Source organism: Phacochoerus africanus, chromosome 3 (genome assembly GCF_016906955.1).
Source record: "Phacochoerus africanus isolate WHEZ1 chromosome 3, ROS_Pafr_v1, whole genome shotgun sequence".
Lineage (NCBI taxonomy): Eukaryota > Metazoa > Chordata > Mammalia > Artiodactyla > Suidae > Phacochoerus > Phacochoerus africanus.
The window spans coordinates 98,737,575-98,753,503 of NC_062546.1; the positions used below are offsets into that span (position 1 = coordinate 98,737,575).

A 15,929-nucleotide genomic window follows, 5' to 3' on the forward strand; every position below is an offset into this window, starting at 1 on the left:
TAAGCTATTTATTGATCTCCTCTAGGGCTTTCCTGCCTCAGTGGTGCACCTGCCCCATTGTGGTCCAGGGGAAGTAGGGTCAAGGGGGAAAGGGTCCAGGGTCAAGGGTGGACATGGCCCAGGGTCCAGGGGTCAGATTTAAGCCCCCAAGCAGGAAGCCATCAGTCTTAAGGGAGTGAGATTCATGGAGGGGGTGTGACACTGCCCCCCTTGAGGCCAGTCAGGGTCAAGTGTCATCTGAAGATTGCTGAGCAGAGTGGGTAAGCTGGGCAGGGAGCATGTCCAGCCTAGAGGCTCAGGATGGGCTAGGCTAGGGGTTGGCTCCATTGAACTGCAGCAAGAGTGTTAGGATCTCATTCTTTGCTGAGAAGGGAAACCCCCAACATCAGACAGATGAACAGTCTAGAGGAAGAATGGGGTGTTTGGGCTAAGGGGCCCCAGCTCTCCAGGCGCTCCACCTGGCAGCTTTCTGGATTGGGGGGGCTTTGTAGAGATGAAGATGTGAAGGCCACATGGCCCAAGGTGGTGCAGCTCAGACAATCTTGGGCCACTAACCAGCAGTGCCATCTCCACCATGATTGATGCTGTGCTTTGTGCTCTTTCTAAAACCTAGGGTCCCACGTGGTGGACACCCCATGCCAAGTGGCTTCAGTAAAGCAGGGATCTTTGGTTCATGGTTGGGAAGCCCAGGGAGAGTGGTCTCGTATCACATTTCTGACCGTGTCCTCTGGGTTTCTTCTCTTTGGCTCCTGTCTGCCCCCGGGTTCAGCCCACATGTGGAACAGTGATGGCACTTTAGGGAGGAGAGTGAACAGCTGGACAGAGAGAGGATGCAGGGATGCTCAGATGATGAAGTGAACTTTCACTCTGCATCTTTGTAATTTTTTTTTTATTGGAGTATGGCTGATTTATAATATTGTGTTTGTTTTGGGTGCACAGCAAAGTGATTCAGTTACACACACACACACACACACACACACACACACATGCATGCACGCATGTTCTTTTTCCAGATTCTTTTCCATTATAGATTATCACAAGGTGTTGAATATAGTTCCCTGTGCTCTATGGTAGGTCCTTTTGTATACACAGTTGTGTGCATCTGTTAATCCGGACGCCTAATACAAAACTTTGTTTTCTCTGTGAGTCTATTTGTGTTTTGTAAATAAGTTCATTTGCATCATATTTTAGATTACACATAGAAGGACCATAATATGATATTTGTCACGCTCTGTCTGACTTACTTGATGTAATATGATCGTCCCTAGTTGCATCCACATTGCTGCGAATGGCATTATTTCATTCTTTTTTATGGCTGAGTAGTATTCCATTGTATATATGTACTGCATCTTCTGTATCCACTCCTATGTAGATGGACATTTGGTTTTTGTCCCTGTCTGTGTGCTGTTGTGACATTTATCTCATTCATTGCCATATGTTGCTGGTCCTTGGCTACATTCCTGAGAAAGCAGAAGTAGGAACAGGGAGTTTTGGGACTTTCAGGCAATTCCTGTTTATTAGTCCAATTTTTGCAACATCCGTAAAAGCTGGTAGTTCTTATGTACCTTTTGGAGGTGGGGAAGCAGAGTCCCAGCACAACTGGGCCGACTAGGAGGTGGACCAGCTGTCCCTGCTGGGCTGCGTTGGGCCTGGTCCCTGAAATGGGGCGTTCCCACACGGCCCTCCTCTCTGCGACAGGCGCCCAGTGACAGCCCAGGGTTGATTGTGCCAGTCGTGTGTTATTTATACTCGGCCACACGCTGTGCAGAGCACTGGTCCCCAGCAACCCTGGGCAGCTTAGATGCCACTCACGCCTGTGGAAATAACTATAAATAAGGCGTAACTTGCCGAGTAGGCACGGGTCCTCTTTTAGGCAGAAATTCTGGCTAAATCAACCCCAGGATGAAACCAAGTCAGAGCGAGAGCCGTCTCTGAAATACACTTAAAAAACCAACCCCAAACTCCAAAACCCCAAAAGGCCATTGTTCCTCCACCCTCGGCTAACTGTGCTCTTGGGTTTGGTGCCAAAATGGTAAAAAGGCTGATGACAATGACGTCCTTGTTTGAGATTTGTCCCAAAGAGTCTGTTTATGTGCTAGGGGAACTTTAGCTCAAAAGGGTCTGCAAATTTAGCTTTAGTGTGAAGCTGGATTGAGGGCAGGTGCGGGGCAGGGGTGGGAGGTTGGGGTCCTGTCCTCTTTTTCTGGTTCAGTAGCTGCATGGTCACTTTCCTGGGTAGAAAAGAGTACTTTGTGAGTCAGGAAGGATGCCTTTCACTTTTCCATCTTTCCGACTCATATTAGACTTTTCCCTCTGAAGATTTGGCTGATGATTTATGATGCAGGTATCAGCTGGGGCTGGGCAGTTCCCATGCCTATAAATAGCATCTTCTTGGCCATAAATGGGAGGGAGGCCGGGCATTTGGAGGGAGAAGTTCTCCTGCAGCCTGGTGAGCCCTCGAGGCAGAGCCCACTCTTCCTTGCCGCTTCCCCTTCTCTCTGGTGAGTTTCCTGCTCTTCTTTCCTTTTCTAATTTGAGGCTTTGGAGGAGAGAATGCTGTGTGTGCCCAAGCTGGCTGCACTCAGATTTCTGAGTGGACTGTGTCGGGGGGAGAAATGTGGACCCGTGCTCTCCACTCTGTGATCACATCAGCAGTGGTGTTTCTTTACTGGGTTTGAATCCTTCCCTGTTGTTAGGATGCTCTCAGCCCCCTCCCACCCTCCTGTCCCTCAGCCCCAGTTTCTGCTGCAGCATCTTCAGCTCTCTGAGTGGGTTCACTTCTGCAGTTTTCAAGAGTCTCAGAAATGAGAGCCTCTGAGGAGAGGGCGGGGTTGCAATGGTGTGAAATAAAATGAGATCATTTTTCAAGAGAAAAAAAAAAAGAAAAGAAAGAAACCAGGGCCATTCACCTTCGACTTGGATAAGCAGAGGGGAGGGACAGCTCTATTTCTTGTCACTGTTTCTATGTTCTCACCTGAAAACGATGTCTTCTCCCGTGTCCATGATGCCTTGTGATCCTGTAGAGTTTTCCGGCTCAGCTACCCCCAGCGTGTGAGCTCTCTCTGGTCCTGCTCTTGAAACTCGGCCCCCAAGGATAGTGCAGCTGGATGTCTGCACTTGGCAGTGAGGCAGAGACAGGGTCTTTGGGAGTTGGAAGTGCTTCACTTTTCTGATCTCACGGTCCTCACTCACAGAGCACGTGGAGCGCAGATCATTTTGTGGAATTATTTAATAAGCTGAGTCTGGGTCATCTGTGCAGGGAATCTACAGGAAACTCACAATCAGGGGCCTTCAGAAGTTCCCATCGTGGCAGAGTGGTTAACCAATCTGACTAGGAACCATGAGGTTGCGGGTTCGATCCCTGGTCTCACTCAGTGGGTTAAGGATCTGGCATTGCCGTGAGCTGTGGTGTAGGTCACAGACGCAGCTTGGATCCTGCGTTGTTGTGGCCCTGGCGTAGGTCGGCGGCTACAGCTCCAATTAGACCCCTAACCTGGGAACCTCCATATGCCATAGGAGCGGCCCTAGAAAAAAGACAAAAAAAAAAAAAATCAGGTGCCTTCCCCCAAGGGCCTGTTCTTGACGAAACAAGGAGAACCTGGGGGTAGAATTTGATGGGCTGAAGTATTTGTATAACTGTTGTTTGGTTTGTAATTCTCTTGATCTGTGAAAAAACTGTGGCAACTGGCTGGGTGGCTGGAAAGTTCTCCTGGGCAGGAAGCAGCACATTCTCTTGTTTCTCCGTCTAATTTGATCCTGCTTAAGTGCTGGGCCTGAAAGGGTCAGGTTCCCGGGAGCTGAGGAACTGCAGTTGCAGGGAGAGGCAGCGGGTGAACGGCGGTGACACCTAGTCCTGCATCTGAAAGGTTATTTGGGGGAACACTTGGGAAATTGGCTGCCAGACCTTCGATGCCAGGCCACGCTGGGTGATGATGATTTAAGATCATTCTGTTCCCAGTTCTATTTGCTGGTGGAGTGGAGTAATTTGGAAAAACGTTGGGGAACGGTGTTCGCAGGGCCAGTGGAAACTGCGGGGGTGGTTGCGTGGGGCATGGCCCAATTGTCCTCTCTGCTCTGCGAGGACTTTACCTGTGTGCAGAGGGGCCTGCACAGCATCTGCTGCAGGCCACCAATCCTTGGATTAAATGGAAGTGAATGTGTTTTAGCTGAAATGTTTTCACAAATAAAAGCCCTCTTGGGTGACACGAGGTGTGGTTCCAATGAGGCCTGGCAGGAGGGGCTTAGGACTGAGGCTGTCACAGACACACAGCCCCTGTACTTGGGGACAGCTTGGGTTTCACTTCACTGTCCCGATTCCCACCCATGTCAGGAGTGGCTGTGGGTGGAGAGCAGGCCGGTGCTGGGCAGATGCTGGGCTAGGCATTGGGCCCCGTCACTGGGAGCCGGTGACCAGAGGGTTATTTTCACCTTCTGAGACTCAGTTTCCTGGTGGGAAAGGCTGATATTCAAACCAGGATAGAATGTGATGGTGCAGCTCAAGGTTGTGTAGACTCAGTTGCAGTTGTTGAAAATTCATACCCAAACCTGTGTGCTTCGTCTACTGTGGATTCTGAGTCTTCGTCATCCACGAATGCCAGTGCTCAGAGCAGGCTATCTTTAAAGGCAGCCTCAGAGGCAGGCATGGCTGGCACTGAAGGAATGTCCCTGCCCCTCTCTGGCCCCTCCACGAAGCCAACTGAGGCCCAAGAGCTGGATGGATGGCAAGGTCAGCACTGGAATCCGGTCCCCACGCCTTCTACCTAAGACTCACCCCAAGCTGTGCTGGGGATGGCTGTTCTCATTGCCTTTTGGGGTGTCGGGTGGGGGTCATTTTCCTGAAAAGGAGATTGTGGAGGGAGGTCTCTGCAGCCTGCCCCTCACTCTCTCCTCTTGCTAGTGTGGGTGAACACAGCTGGCCACATCTCTGGGACCCCTCTGGCTGCCTTGAGACCCCAGGCCATGTGCTGTGTCTGCAGGGGAACTCACTTCCAAGGGGTTGGGACAGATGGGCAGGTTCTGGAATTTGAGGTCCATGGAGCAGGGCCCAAATGGTGGCTGGGTAGTGGTGGGGGCTGTGGGTTGTCCCGCTGGCGCCTGGGCTAGGCTTGAGGCCTGTGGAGGTCAGTGAGGGCACAGGGGCATATGCATAGAAGATGGGCTCCATGGATTTGGGGATCCCCATCCAGGCCTGACTGGCTCGGGCCAGGTGCCCCAGATGTGCGGGGTGGACAGTGAGTATAAGTGCCGTGCCCTTGAAGCCTCCTGGCTCCCAGTCCTGAGCCTCAGAGTATCGAGGGCCAAGTGCCGGCTGCTGCCGAGAACCCTCGACATCCTTGGGTTGACGCCATTGAGTCTGCAGTTGGATGAGGACCTCGGGGACCGTATGCCCCTGACTTGGGTGGGTGCCCCCAATTGCTGTAGGATGTCTGCTCCTGAGGGAGTTTGAGCCTCGCAGCCACACAACTTGGGTCCCTCAATTCAGGATGCGTGGGGCTCTGGCTGAGCACAGAGCATTGATCTGTGCAGTGCAGACAGGTTCAAGGCCATGGGTCACTGGCTATGAACAGGGGCCCAGCAAGTGTGGGCCCCTGTTGGGGGTGCCCACGGCCACACTTTGCACATGTCAAGATAGCTTATCCGGAGTTCCTGTCGTGGCACAGTGGTAATGAAACCACCTAGGAACCATGAGGTTGTGGGTTCGATTCCTGGCCTCACTCAGCAGGTTGAGGATCCGGCGTTGCTGTGAGCTGTGGTGTAGGTCACAGACATGGTTCGGATCTGGCGTTGCTGTGGCTCTGGGGTAGGCCAGTGGCTACAGCTCCAATTAGACACCTAGCCTGGGAACCTCCATATATTGCAGGTGCGGCCCTAAAAAAGGACAAAAGACAAAAGACAAAAAAAAAAAAAAAAAAAGGACAGCTTATCCTCTTCTGGTGCCTGGGCTGTTTTTGGACTCATCCCTCTGCCAAGAAGTACATCCACTTTGAGGGGGAACTGGGCACAGATGGAAGTAAATGTTGTCATGGGAAGGGACTGCTGTGTAGCAGCAGCTGCAGGGTTGTTCTGGGTTTTTCCAAAGCAGCAGAATTTTCCTCCACATGTGCAGGGGTGACGGGAGACAATGTTGCAGGGACAAAATTGGTTCCAAGCTGTGACACGTCAGTTCAGTGTACTTTGCCCTGCAATGGGATGTGTGCCATTGTGGACGGGAAGCTTTTTTTTTTTTTTTTTTTTTTTTGGTCTTTTTGGCATTTCTAGGGCTGCTCCCGTGGCATATGGAGGTTCCCAGGCTAGGGGTCTAACTGGAGCTGTAGCCACCAGCCTACACCAGAGCCACAGCAACGCAGGATCCAAGCTGCGTCTGCAACCTACACCACAGCTCACGGCAACGCTGGATTGTTAACCCACTGAGCAAGGGCAGGGAATCGAACCCGCAACCTCATGGTTCCTAGTTGGATTCGTTAACCACTGCACCATGACGGGAACTCCTGGGAAGCGTTTTTTGAAGACTCACCTTGAGTGACTCCTTGGAAGACCCCACTGAGATGAGGTTGAGGATACTGCAAATATTAAAGTGATGAGTGTGTCTTCAGATACCCTCTCCTATCTACAGAATTCAAGTTAACAACAGCAACAAACAATAATAGTTCACTAGGTTCAGTTACCGATTCCATTGTTTGTTCTTCCCTACCAAGCCCAGTGCCAACATTGTACAGATTTGGTGGAATATCAGAGTTAGCGAAATGAGAAGTTAGCCCAAGGCCCTGTCCGAGTGCTAGAGTCAGAAGTCCATCTCAGGTCTATCAGAGGTCAGAACCTGTGCCCTTGACCTCAGCATTATGGTACCTCTTTCAAAACAGGTGGGAAAGAGGGGGTGTATTTTTATTGTGTTCCATTAGGGGCAACATCCTATTATATATTTATAATCAAGCCCATGCCAGCTTGCCACCAGACACCTGCTGGACCCTCAATAGATATGAGGCGGTTGGTTGTTTTTTAAGGGAATTTTGAGATGAGTTAGTGTGGAAAGTGTAAAAGGCCAGGAAGTGGACATCTGATGGCCTCTGGATGGGCGTACCCCTTCTGTATGTTTTGGGAAAATCATTTCTCCTCTCCAGCTGCTGAGTCCCCTGCCCCACCCATTCTCTCCTGTAGAAGAGGGGTTTGGGTAATCTCTGAGGATCTTTCCAAGCTCTATAGTCCTGGGACTCTCAGAAATCAGTCTAAAGGGACTGATCATGACGCATAGACTTGGAGCACATTATGTTTGGTAGGTGTTCTAACATCTACTCAGATCTTTGCAGATCACCACAGGGCCACGCTCATGTCTCCTGGGGGCTATGGTGGGGCCTCCTAAGGCTCTCTTCTTTAAATTGGGGCAAATTATTTCAGTTTTGGCACAGACGGCAAAAAAGGAGCTCGGGTTTGGAGAAGTTCCTGTGCCCCTTTGTCCGGGAGGTTTATGGTCACGGACACTTGGGGACACTGTCTGTGCGCCTTTGTAGAGAGCAAGGGGCCCGGTAAGGCTCCTTTGTAGAGAGCAAGTTGGTGTGAATGTGTGTACTGTGACCATCTAAATGGCCATCTAACGCCTGCGCCGCCTCAGATCCCCACGTCCCCACTGCAGGATGGGTCTCAACCACTTCTTGTTTGGGGGGAATTTAACCAAAAGGTGCTCACTTCCCCACAGCCCCAAGTCTCTCCTGCTGGGCTCAGTCCCCACCCCCGCCCCTCCCAGCCAAGCAAGTGGGCAAGTCACCTATGAGGCGTGATTCTCCAAGTGGGGCTGGAAGGCCTCCTGGGCATACGTCCTTTTCCAGGTCCCCCTTCTAGGCAGAAAGCTGGCACATCTTCTCCCTACAAGGCTGCTATTTTCCAGAGCCACTTGTCCCGTCTCCTCCTTCAAACCCTGGGCTCCTGTACTTCCCTGCCTCCTGCTGTACTCCTGGGATGCCCTCTGCCACCCCTGTGCCCACCTGTCACCTCCCGTCTCTCAGGACTCTTCTCAAACGCCACCTGCTGCAGGGCTGCTGGCTGCCATGGGCTCCCCTCTCACCCCCAGGGTGTTTCGTGTCTCTGTGCCCTTATCTCCTCTTCGCTTGGATTCTAAGTGTTTGTTTACTTCTCTGAGCTCTGTTTTCATTATTTTTATCCTTATCACCCACACTGCTCTTGGAGTTGCCTCAAACAAACTATTCCACAGATAGCGGTTGAGTTTAGAGTTAAGTGAAACGTGTAACCCAGTGTTGTAATTGTTACGGAAGCAAACAAGAAATCAGGTCCCAGGGAACTTACTAGGTGTCCAAGATGACTTCTTCTGATAGAATCTTTCTTTAACCCCCTCCCCCCAGAAGGGTTGTATTAATTGGAGTTGATTTGCCCTTGGGAACAATGCAGCATGTTGGTGTGGAAATTGCAGGGACCTGAGTACTTTTGAAGTGTCAGGGTCTCAGCTCCATTTGTCACACTTTACTGGTAGGTATACACAAAGATGTCGCTTGTCGCCGTGCCCTTCTACCAAAAGAGACACAGACACTTTGACCAGTCCTACCGGAATATTCAAACAAGGTATCTTCTGGATGAATATGCTGCGAAAAAGTAAGTTGAAATTCACTGATTACCTGGCTGATCCTTGATTATGAGCTTTGTAGGACTTTCAGGGCAGGAAGCTTTATCCAGTCCCCAGAAGCCTGGAGATGAACTGGTTTGGGAGGGGCTGGGGAGGGCAATACTTCCAGATGCCCATGTGCAGCGCCAGAGGGGGAAAGTGGCTGACCTGGCTGCACCACAAACTGGGTGTGGAGCATTGTATTACATTGCATTGTGCCAGATCCTGGCAGATCCTGGCAGGTCTTGATAGATCCTAGAAGATCCTGATAGATCTGGCAGTTTCTGGCAGGCCCTGAGAGATCCTGGCAGACTGGCTCTGAGCCTCTGGATTAGATCATGAGGCAAGGACCTTCAGTGAATGCTCCTTGACTTCACTCCTCTTCACACACCTCCCAGAACTAGATCAAAAGGTCACCAAAAACAAGGACAAGAGAAGGAACCCAATGGGAATGAAGATTGGGGCGACAGGAGTTAATGGGGCCAAGTAAAGATCAGATGGAAGCCGATCTCAGGGTTAGTTTTGCTGCATTAACTGTGAATGCAGCAAACAGAGATGTACTCAGAGCCCAAAAGGCTGGGGTCCAGCCCCAGACTCATCTGTTTCTGAGGCCCAGCGTCCAAGGGGGCCTGGCTGCCGTGTCTCTGCAACTTTGGTTTGGGAGGGTGACAGCAGGCGTGGCATTGCACATGTCCCCAGCACCCATATTTAGAAGTGCCTGTGGTCCTTGTGCCCGGTTGCCATCCCTGGAACAAACAGAGCCAAATACTTGTGGCCCCTCCCAGCTGCTGCACGGGCTTCAAATCCCTTAAGTTATACATAGTTGTGGCCTCAGGCCAAAAAGGGGGGCAGAAAGCACTGCTGGCCCCAAGGGGCTGAGTTGGGAGGGAGGGGCACACGGGAGGGGCATGGAGAGGCCGTGTACAGGGATATGTGTGTGTGTTCACATGTACAGGTAAGCACGTGCACACAGGCTTGCCTGCACGCGTGTGCATGAGCGTGTGTGTATGTGTGTGTGTGTGCCCGCGCACGCGCTGGTGTGAGTGCCTGTTCATTTCAAGGATGGTTTGGAGTGCATGAAGGAATATTGTAGTTTGTTAGGTATGTTATGTATGTTTGCTAAACTTCTCTAACATGTGATTTTTTTCAATGCTCATCAAGGCGAGCTTCCACCCAGTCATCTTCCCAGAAGTCTGTCACTCAGGAGTCATCGTCCCAGAGAGAGTCATCATCCGAGAGGGCGTCCAGCCAGACCTCGCTGGGAGGGACCACCTGTAGGCTCTGCGCGAAGAGGGTGAGCACAGCACTAGAAGAGGAAGAGCAGGAGAGGAAGCGCAGGTAAGCCTCCGTGCCCTCTGCCTGTGCCAGGCCAGACCCCGCTGCAGGGACCTGGGCTCTGGGTCGGGGTGTTGCGGGGCAGAGCAAAAGGGCTGGGGGACCTAGTCGGATGGCAGCACTTGGGGCAATATAAGCCATGAGCGGCTATTTTCAGCCTGTTCTTAGTCCCCTCCAGCATCCTCTCACTTAATCCTGATGAGGAAATGACTTGGATGGATTTTCTGCCTCCTTGTGCAGACTGTAATCTGGAGGCCTCTCGGCCACTGTCTGGGGCCACACGCTTCTCACCCTGTGCAGCTGGGTTTGGCCTCAGGCCTGTCCTCTCCCCCCAGACTCAATACCTCTCCCTAGAGAATAGGATTGTTACATTCAGAAGCGTGGAAAGACCTAATGGTTTGAAGTTTTCCACTGAGAACTTCTTGGGCTGTTATAGGACAGCCGGGAGGGTGAGACTTTAGACTCAAGAAGGGGGCTGGGATTCCTTCCGGCCAGATGGCTGTGTGGAGAGTGGATGGCGTTCTGTAGCCCCTCATGCTCCTCATTCCCATGGACTCAGCTCCTGGGGAACATGTCACAGGAATGAGGTGAAGTCATAAGAATGTTGGTCTTAAAACTGTTCCCAGATCCCAGAGAACAGGTGGTCAACTTACGTTGATCTTCTAAGACCAAAGTAGTTAAACTCTCATGATGCTTCGTTTTGCACCTGGTCTCTTTCTTTCCTCGCCTGCTCCTACTATTTATTTCTAGAAAATTTTCACTCTATCACTCAGCCTGAACTGGAAGGAAAAATGAGTTTGGGGTAAAACATGCTTTAGTCTGAACATTGCTCTATGACTAAGGAATCTGTCTAATGAAAATACTATATAGCTGAAAAGATTAGCCTTTATTTTAAAAATTTTGAATTATCCTGTAAACACCTTATGGGAATTTTGCCCTGTAAATTAATTTTATTGTCAAGTGAAGTCTTCTTTTGTAAAAGCATCATTTCAAAATGTGTACATTGAGAAAATGGATTTTTATGTATTGAATTATCTAAGAAAGGATTCTATGATACATAAGGGTTGGGCACAGGGAGTAAGAAAACTAGAGCTTTATAACTTTATTTTAATCAGTTACACCTTGATGTGACCTTATCACATAATATCCTACTCCTCAGTTTCCTGGGATGAAAGGAATGGGGAAAGTAAGCTTGTATTAATTTGGACAGTCAAAGAGTGGGTTACTGTGATTCATGAGTTGCAGCAGAAAATGCCTTTTGTGACCATCCCAGCTCTTGGAAACCTTCCTAAGACACAGAGAGCTGTGCTCTTGCAAGAGCAGATCTGACTATACTTTGATCATTGGTGACAGACATCAGACCCTCCAGGCAAGCACAGTGGATGCAGGTCAGGGTTGTGCTGATGCTCCCCAGGGCCCCACTCCCAGGCTTTGGGACTCTGCATTTTAGGACCCTCATCATGATTTATTCTCACAGCCCATGTGCATATCTTCCATGTGAAAGATCTTACTGAAATTAGGTCTTTCCTCCTTTAAATCTTAAGTAGTTGGAAATTTTGATGGATGGGGCCAGAGTTAATGGAGACTTTTTTTTTGTCTTTTTAGGGCCACACCCGCTTCAAATGGAAGTTCCCAGGCCAGGGTTTATTTGTTTGTTTGTTTGTTTTGCTTTGCTTTTTAGGGCTATACCTGCAGCATATGGGAGTTCCCAGGCTAGGGGTTGAATCGGAGCTGCAGCTGGAGGCCTATGTCACAGCTGCAGCACAGGGGATCTGAGCTTCATCTGCAATCTACACCACAGCTCCATGGCAATGCTGGATCCTTAATCCATTGAGTGAGGCCAGGGATCGAACCTGTGGCCTCGTGGATGCCAGTTGGGTTCATTACTACTGAGCCACAATGGGAACACCAATTAATGGAGATTTTATTGCAATTCCTGCTCTGTTCATGTAGGGGAGCTAGGTATAGGGCGATTTGAGGAATTCATGAATTCCAGTCCCTATTATGCAAATTCACTACTCTGGCTGGCCTTCAGCATTATTGGAAGCACTTATTATTCTTTGCCTCCTGTGGCAGATATTAGTTTAACTTACAGGACAAATCAGTCCTTTGTGAAAGATGAAGTTGTGGTTCTGTCCATTTGAATTAAGTTCTGTCTTCATGTAAAATAAATACCAAGGAGGCATTGGTGCCCTGAGGGGTCCAGCAATCCCTCAGGGAGCTACAGTGGGTTAGAAATGTCCCTTTGATGTCTCTGCTTCTGTCCTGTGAGAAACAGACCTCTGAGCACTGTGCAGCTGTCTGAGGGGCTTGTCATTCCGGCAGATGCATAGTGAGTGACATCATTCTGCACAAGGCAGCCAGAGTCACGTTCACCTTGTTAGAGAGTAGTAGGAATACTTTCTCCGTGTCCCAAATCACAGTGTTTGGGGTGGGGTAGGGGGAGCAATTCCATTTGTAATATTTATTACGAACATTATGGGATGGTGGTGCAACTGACAAGTCCAGTGCACATGGATGTGTTCAACGAGGGCACAGTGAGACATCTGACCCTTTAAGCTATCATGATTGTTTGTGGCAGGAACAAAGATTTGTTTTTGCTGTCACTGTCATTGTGAGGCTCTCTGCAGAAGAGAAGCCTTGTGTCCTGCAGGTCCTCTTAGCAAGGTGCTTGCTGTTCCTCCACACGGACCCACAGAGCCGCTTCTGTGTCCCTGGCACCCAGAGTGCAGGGAGTGGGGGGTCAGGAGGTGGGGTGGTGATGCTGGAACACCGAAGCCTGTTCTTCTCCGGGGGGGAATCACCGTGAGCAGAGGGTGGGAAAGGCCTGAGGTGTGAAGAGATGGCCTGAGATAGTGGCAGAAGCCTGTGTGTCCTAGTGGCACAGACAGGTGTGAACAGGGCTGGTTGGTCAGGAGTGAAAAGAAGCTTAATCAGCACTTGCCTGTTTAGTTTTTAGTTCTTCAATCCATGGTTCTGTCTGAAGAAGCTGCAGAATTTTCTGCAACTCTGTATCTGATCTCCAAATCCCCAGACATGAGCCCCGGGCCTCAGCTTGCGCTCCGTCTGGGGAAGAGAGGTGTGATGGTCAGTGCTGGGGTGGGTGTGCGGGAAGGGGCCCGCACAGCTCCCTCACCCTGAGCTGGGGCTTTTCTGCTCTCCTGACACCACGGACCCCGTGAAGCAGATCGTCTCTCAGGGCTGACACCCACCATTGTGGATGAGAGCACTAGCCCTGCCCCTGCCAACTGCCGCAGGAGATGCTGGTTCTTCGCTTTCCCTCCCCAGGCAGTGCCTCTCGGGAATGCGGTCAGGAGGAGGTGTGGCGGGGGACAAGGACAGGGCAGCTGGCTCAGGCTTGGGGAGTGGCTGCACGGCTGGGCCGGCAGTGTCAGGTGTGATCAGTGGGGCTCTCAGAGATGGTCCTCAGGCCAGAAAGATTGTGCCCTCCTTTCTCTGACCCTGCAGATCCAGAGCTGTGTTGGTGATTGAATCCTTTTAATTTTTCTAAAATATGCACATTTCTGATCTGAGTCTGTTAGTTCAGGAGGTGTTACTTCTGTCCTAAAGAAATGGCAGTCCTCCCCCACCCCACCCCAGGAAAACAAGTGTCCTTGGTGTGCTGCCAGGCAGAGGTGAGCTTGAACTCCGGCCCAGACTTTCCTTAAATCCTCATATGTCAGACCCGACTGGAAACAGCTCCTCACCCGCAGGACCCAGGCCTCAGGCCTCTCATAGCCCTGAGGCAGCCCAGGTCCTGGCTTTGCAAATGGGAGACTGAGTCCTGGCAAGTTCAGTGATTTGCCCATGGCTGCTTGGTCTTTATTGAGCACCTGCTGTCTGTGAGTTGCCATGTGGACAACAGGGAAAGCAAGTCCTGTTTGCAGGGTGTCTCAGACCCACTATCAGCCTGGCCCTCTACCTGCCTTTTGTCATGTCCCACCCCATGCGGGGTCACTTCCAATACCAGATGTGTCCAGCAGGGAGTACGGGCGTAGGGACTGCTGGTGGCGAGATGAAGTGGAGCCCACTGGCCTCTGTGAGAGGACCCTGGGGCGGGCAGCTCCCAGATTTGTCTCCTTTATAAATCCTGCACCTGCCCTTCCTTACAACTCCTTACCTGGGACTTGCACTAAGGTGCCCTCTTGAAAGAAACAAAAATGAGCAGCAGTAGCATCTCTCCCACTTTTTTCCTACGTCCACCTGGGACATCCTGGGGAGCATGTCTGGTGCCAGACCTTCGGTGGCCACCTGCCCCCTGCAGGTGTGGTGAGGATGACATGGCCGTCCACTGCAGTGTGGCGAGCGTGATGCGCCTCTTGGTTCCTGCAGGTACCATTCGCTGCTGGCTGCCTATGGGGAGGCCAAGCGGGAGCGCTACCTCAGCGAGCTGGCCCAGCTGGAAGAGGATGTTCACCTGGCCCGCACCCACGCCCGGGACAAGCTGGATAGATTCGCGCTGCAGCACGTGGACACACATGCCCTGCGGCATGCGGTAGGGGTGGGTGGAACTGGGGTGCGGCTGTGTCAGCGCCAGGCTAGGGGCCTGAGGGCAGGCCCTGTGCCTTCCGAGCCCTGATTGCCGCACTTTCCGCCGCAGGTGGGCGACAGGCTGGCCTGGGAGAGGCACTCATTTGAGGAGCGGATAAGCAGGGCGCCTGAGATCCTGGTGCGGCTGAGGTCACACACCGTCTGGGAACGGATGTCGGTCAAGCTGTGCTTCACAGTACAGGGCTTCCCCACCCCTGTGGTGCAATGGTGAGTGGGGGCCCTTCACACTCCCTTGGAAGGGTGTGTGGTGGGCGATGGGCTCACCTGACGGCTGGAGGAGACCCACCAGCAGGGCATGCATGTGCATGGCACCCACTCCCCAGACCAGTATGCTTGGCGCCCACAGGAAATGTTTGTGAACTGCATAGAGGGGGCGTTAGAAACCCTAGGTGGGTGTTTTCATTTTAATGATGTTGACCCAACTGATGTTCCAGAGGACTTTTATTTAAAAACAGGCTCCCTGAAATGACCTGAGTTTATACTTGCGGCTCTGATTTTACTCATGTAGGAGGAAAGCCTGAGCTCCAGGTGAGGGTTCCTCAAGCCTCATGAGGTCCAAGAATCGAATCTCTAAGCCCCACCAACACTTTCTGTGTGGCTGCAACTAACCTGCATATTTCCTTGTGTCCCCACCTGCTGGTGTGAGACTGGAGACCAAGAGCCTCTTCTTGGTCACAAAACCACAGACATATGACTTGGGTGCTGGCTGGAGCTCCCAGTGCAGAGCAGAGAAACAGTGCCTGGATCCTCAGGCTGCTCACATGGTGGGTGAGGAGGCTGAGAGCCACCCACCCTTGGTCTGGGGGAGCCACAGGCCTGCTGTCCTGAGGTTCGCCAAGGCCAGCTTCCTTGGGGGTGGGGAGTTGTCTTTCTGACATATGGCCCCCAGGGGCTGTTCTGGGGCCTAACCAACACTGGTTACATTTTTCCTGGGGATGTGATATCCTGCCTCCTAACAAGTTCAAGGGGACCTATGGCCCATTCTCTGTCACAGGTGGAGGATGGCCCAGACAGTGTGAGTCCTGCAAGAGCTGCTCTCTGCTTAGATAGCTGAGGGTGGCTCTGAACCTCTGTGATCTGAGAGGTGAAGGGCAGGGCAGAGACGACGTGCTCGGGGGTGGTAAGGAAGATGGGGCCCATGCAAACCTGAGCCTACCTTTGTGCTCAGACGAGTGTTACCTCCTTCAGGTATAAAGACGGCAGCTTGATCTGCCAGGCGGGGGAGCCGGGCAAGTACAGGATTGAGAGCAAGTATGGCGTGCACACCCTGGAGATCAACAGGTAAGGGATGGGTCTGGTGCACCCCCAGCATCCGTCCTTCACACACAGAGGAGGAACCAGGTCCTCACACCACACCCGCATCCCACCCCCACATGCCTGGGTTCATGCAGTTGATTGGAGAAGCGTCCCTTTGTTACCTTGGTGTCAGGCCAGA

At 51.6% G+C, this 15,929-nt stretch overlaps 1 protein-coding gene across 1 annotated transcript in view; it reads left to right on the top strand.

Moving 5' to 3' along the window:
- The first annotated feature begins 2,394 nt into the window (after positions 1-2,394).
- The window catches only part of MYOM2 (myomesin 2), a 75,159-nt gene continuing 61,624 nt past the window's right edge, over positions 2,395-15,929 (top strand). The window contains exons 1-6 of the mRNA XM_047772240.1: positions 2,395-2,501; positions 8,480-8,598; positions 9,770-9,946; positions 14,276-14,438; positions 14,544-14,701; positions 15,683-15,775. Coding sequence (XP_047628196.1) covers positions 8,492-8,598; positions 9,770-9,946; positions 14,276-14,438; positions 14,544-14,701; positions 15,683-15,775 — 698 coding nt within the window. The 5' untranslated portion in view covers positions 2,395-2,501; positions 8,480-8,491. The remainder of the gene's footprint in view (positions 2,502-8,479; positions 8,599-9,769; positions 9,947-14,275; positions 14,439-14,543; positions 14,702-15,682; positions 15,776-15,929) is intronic.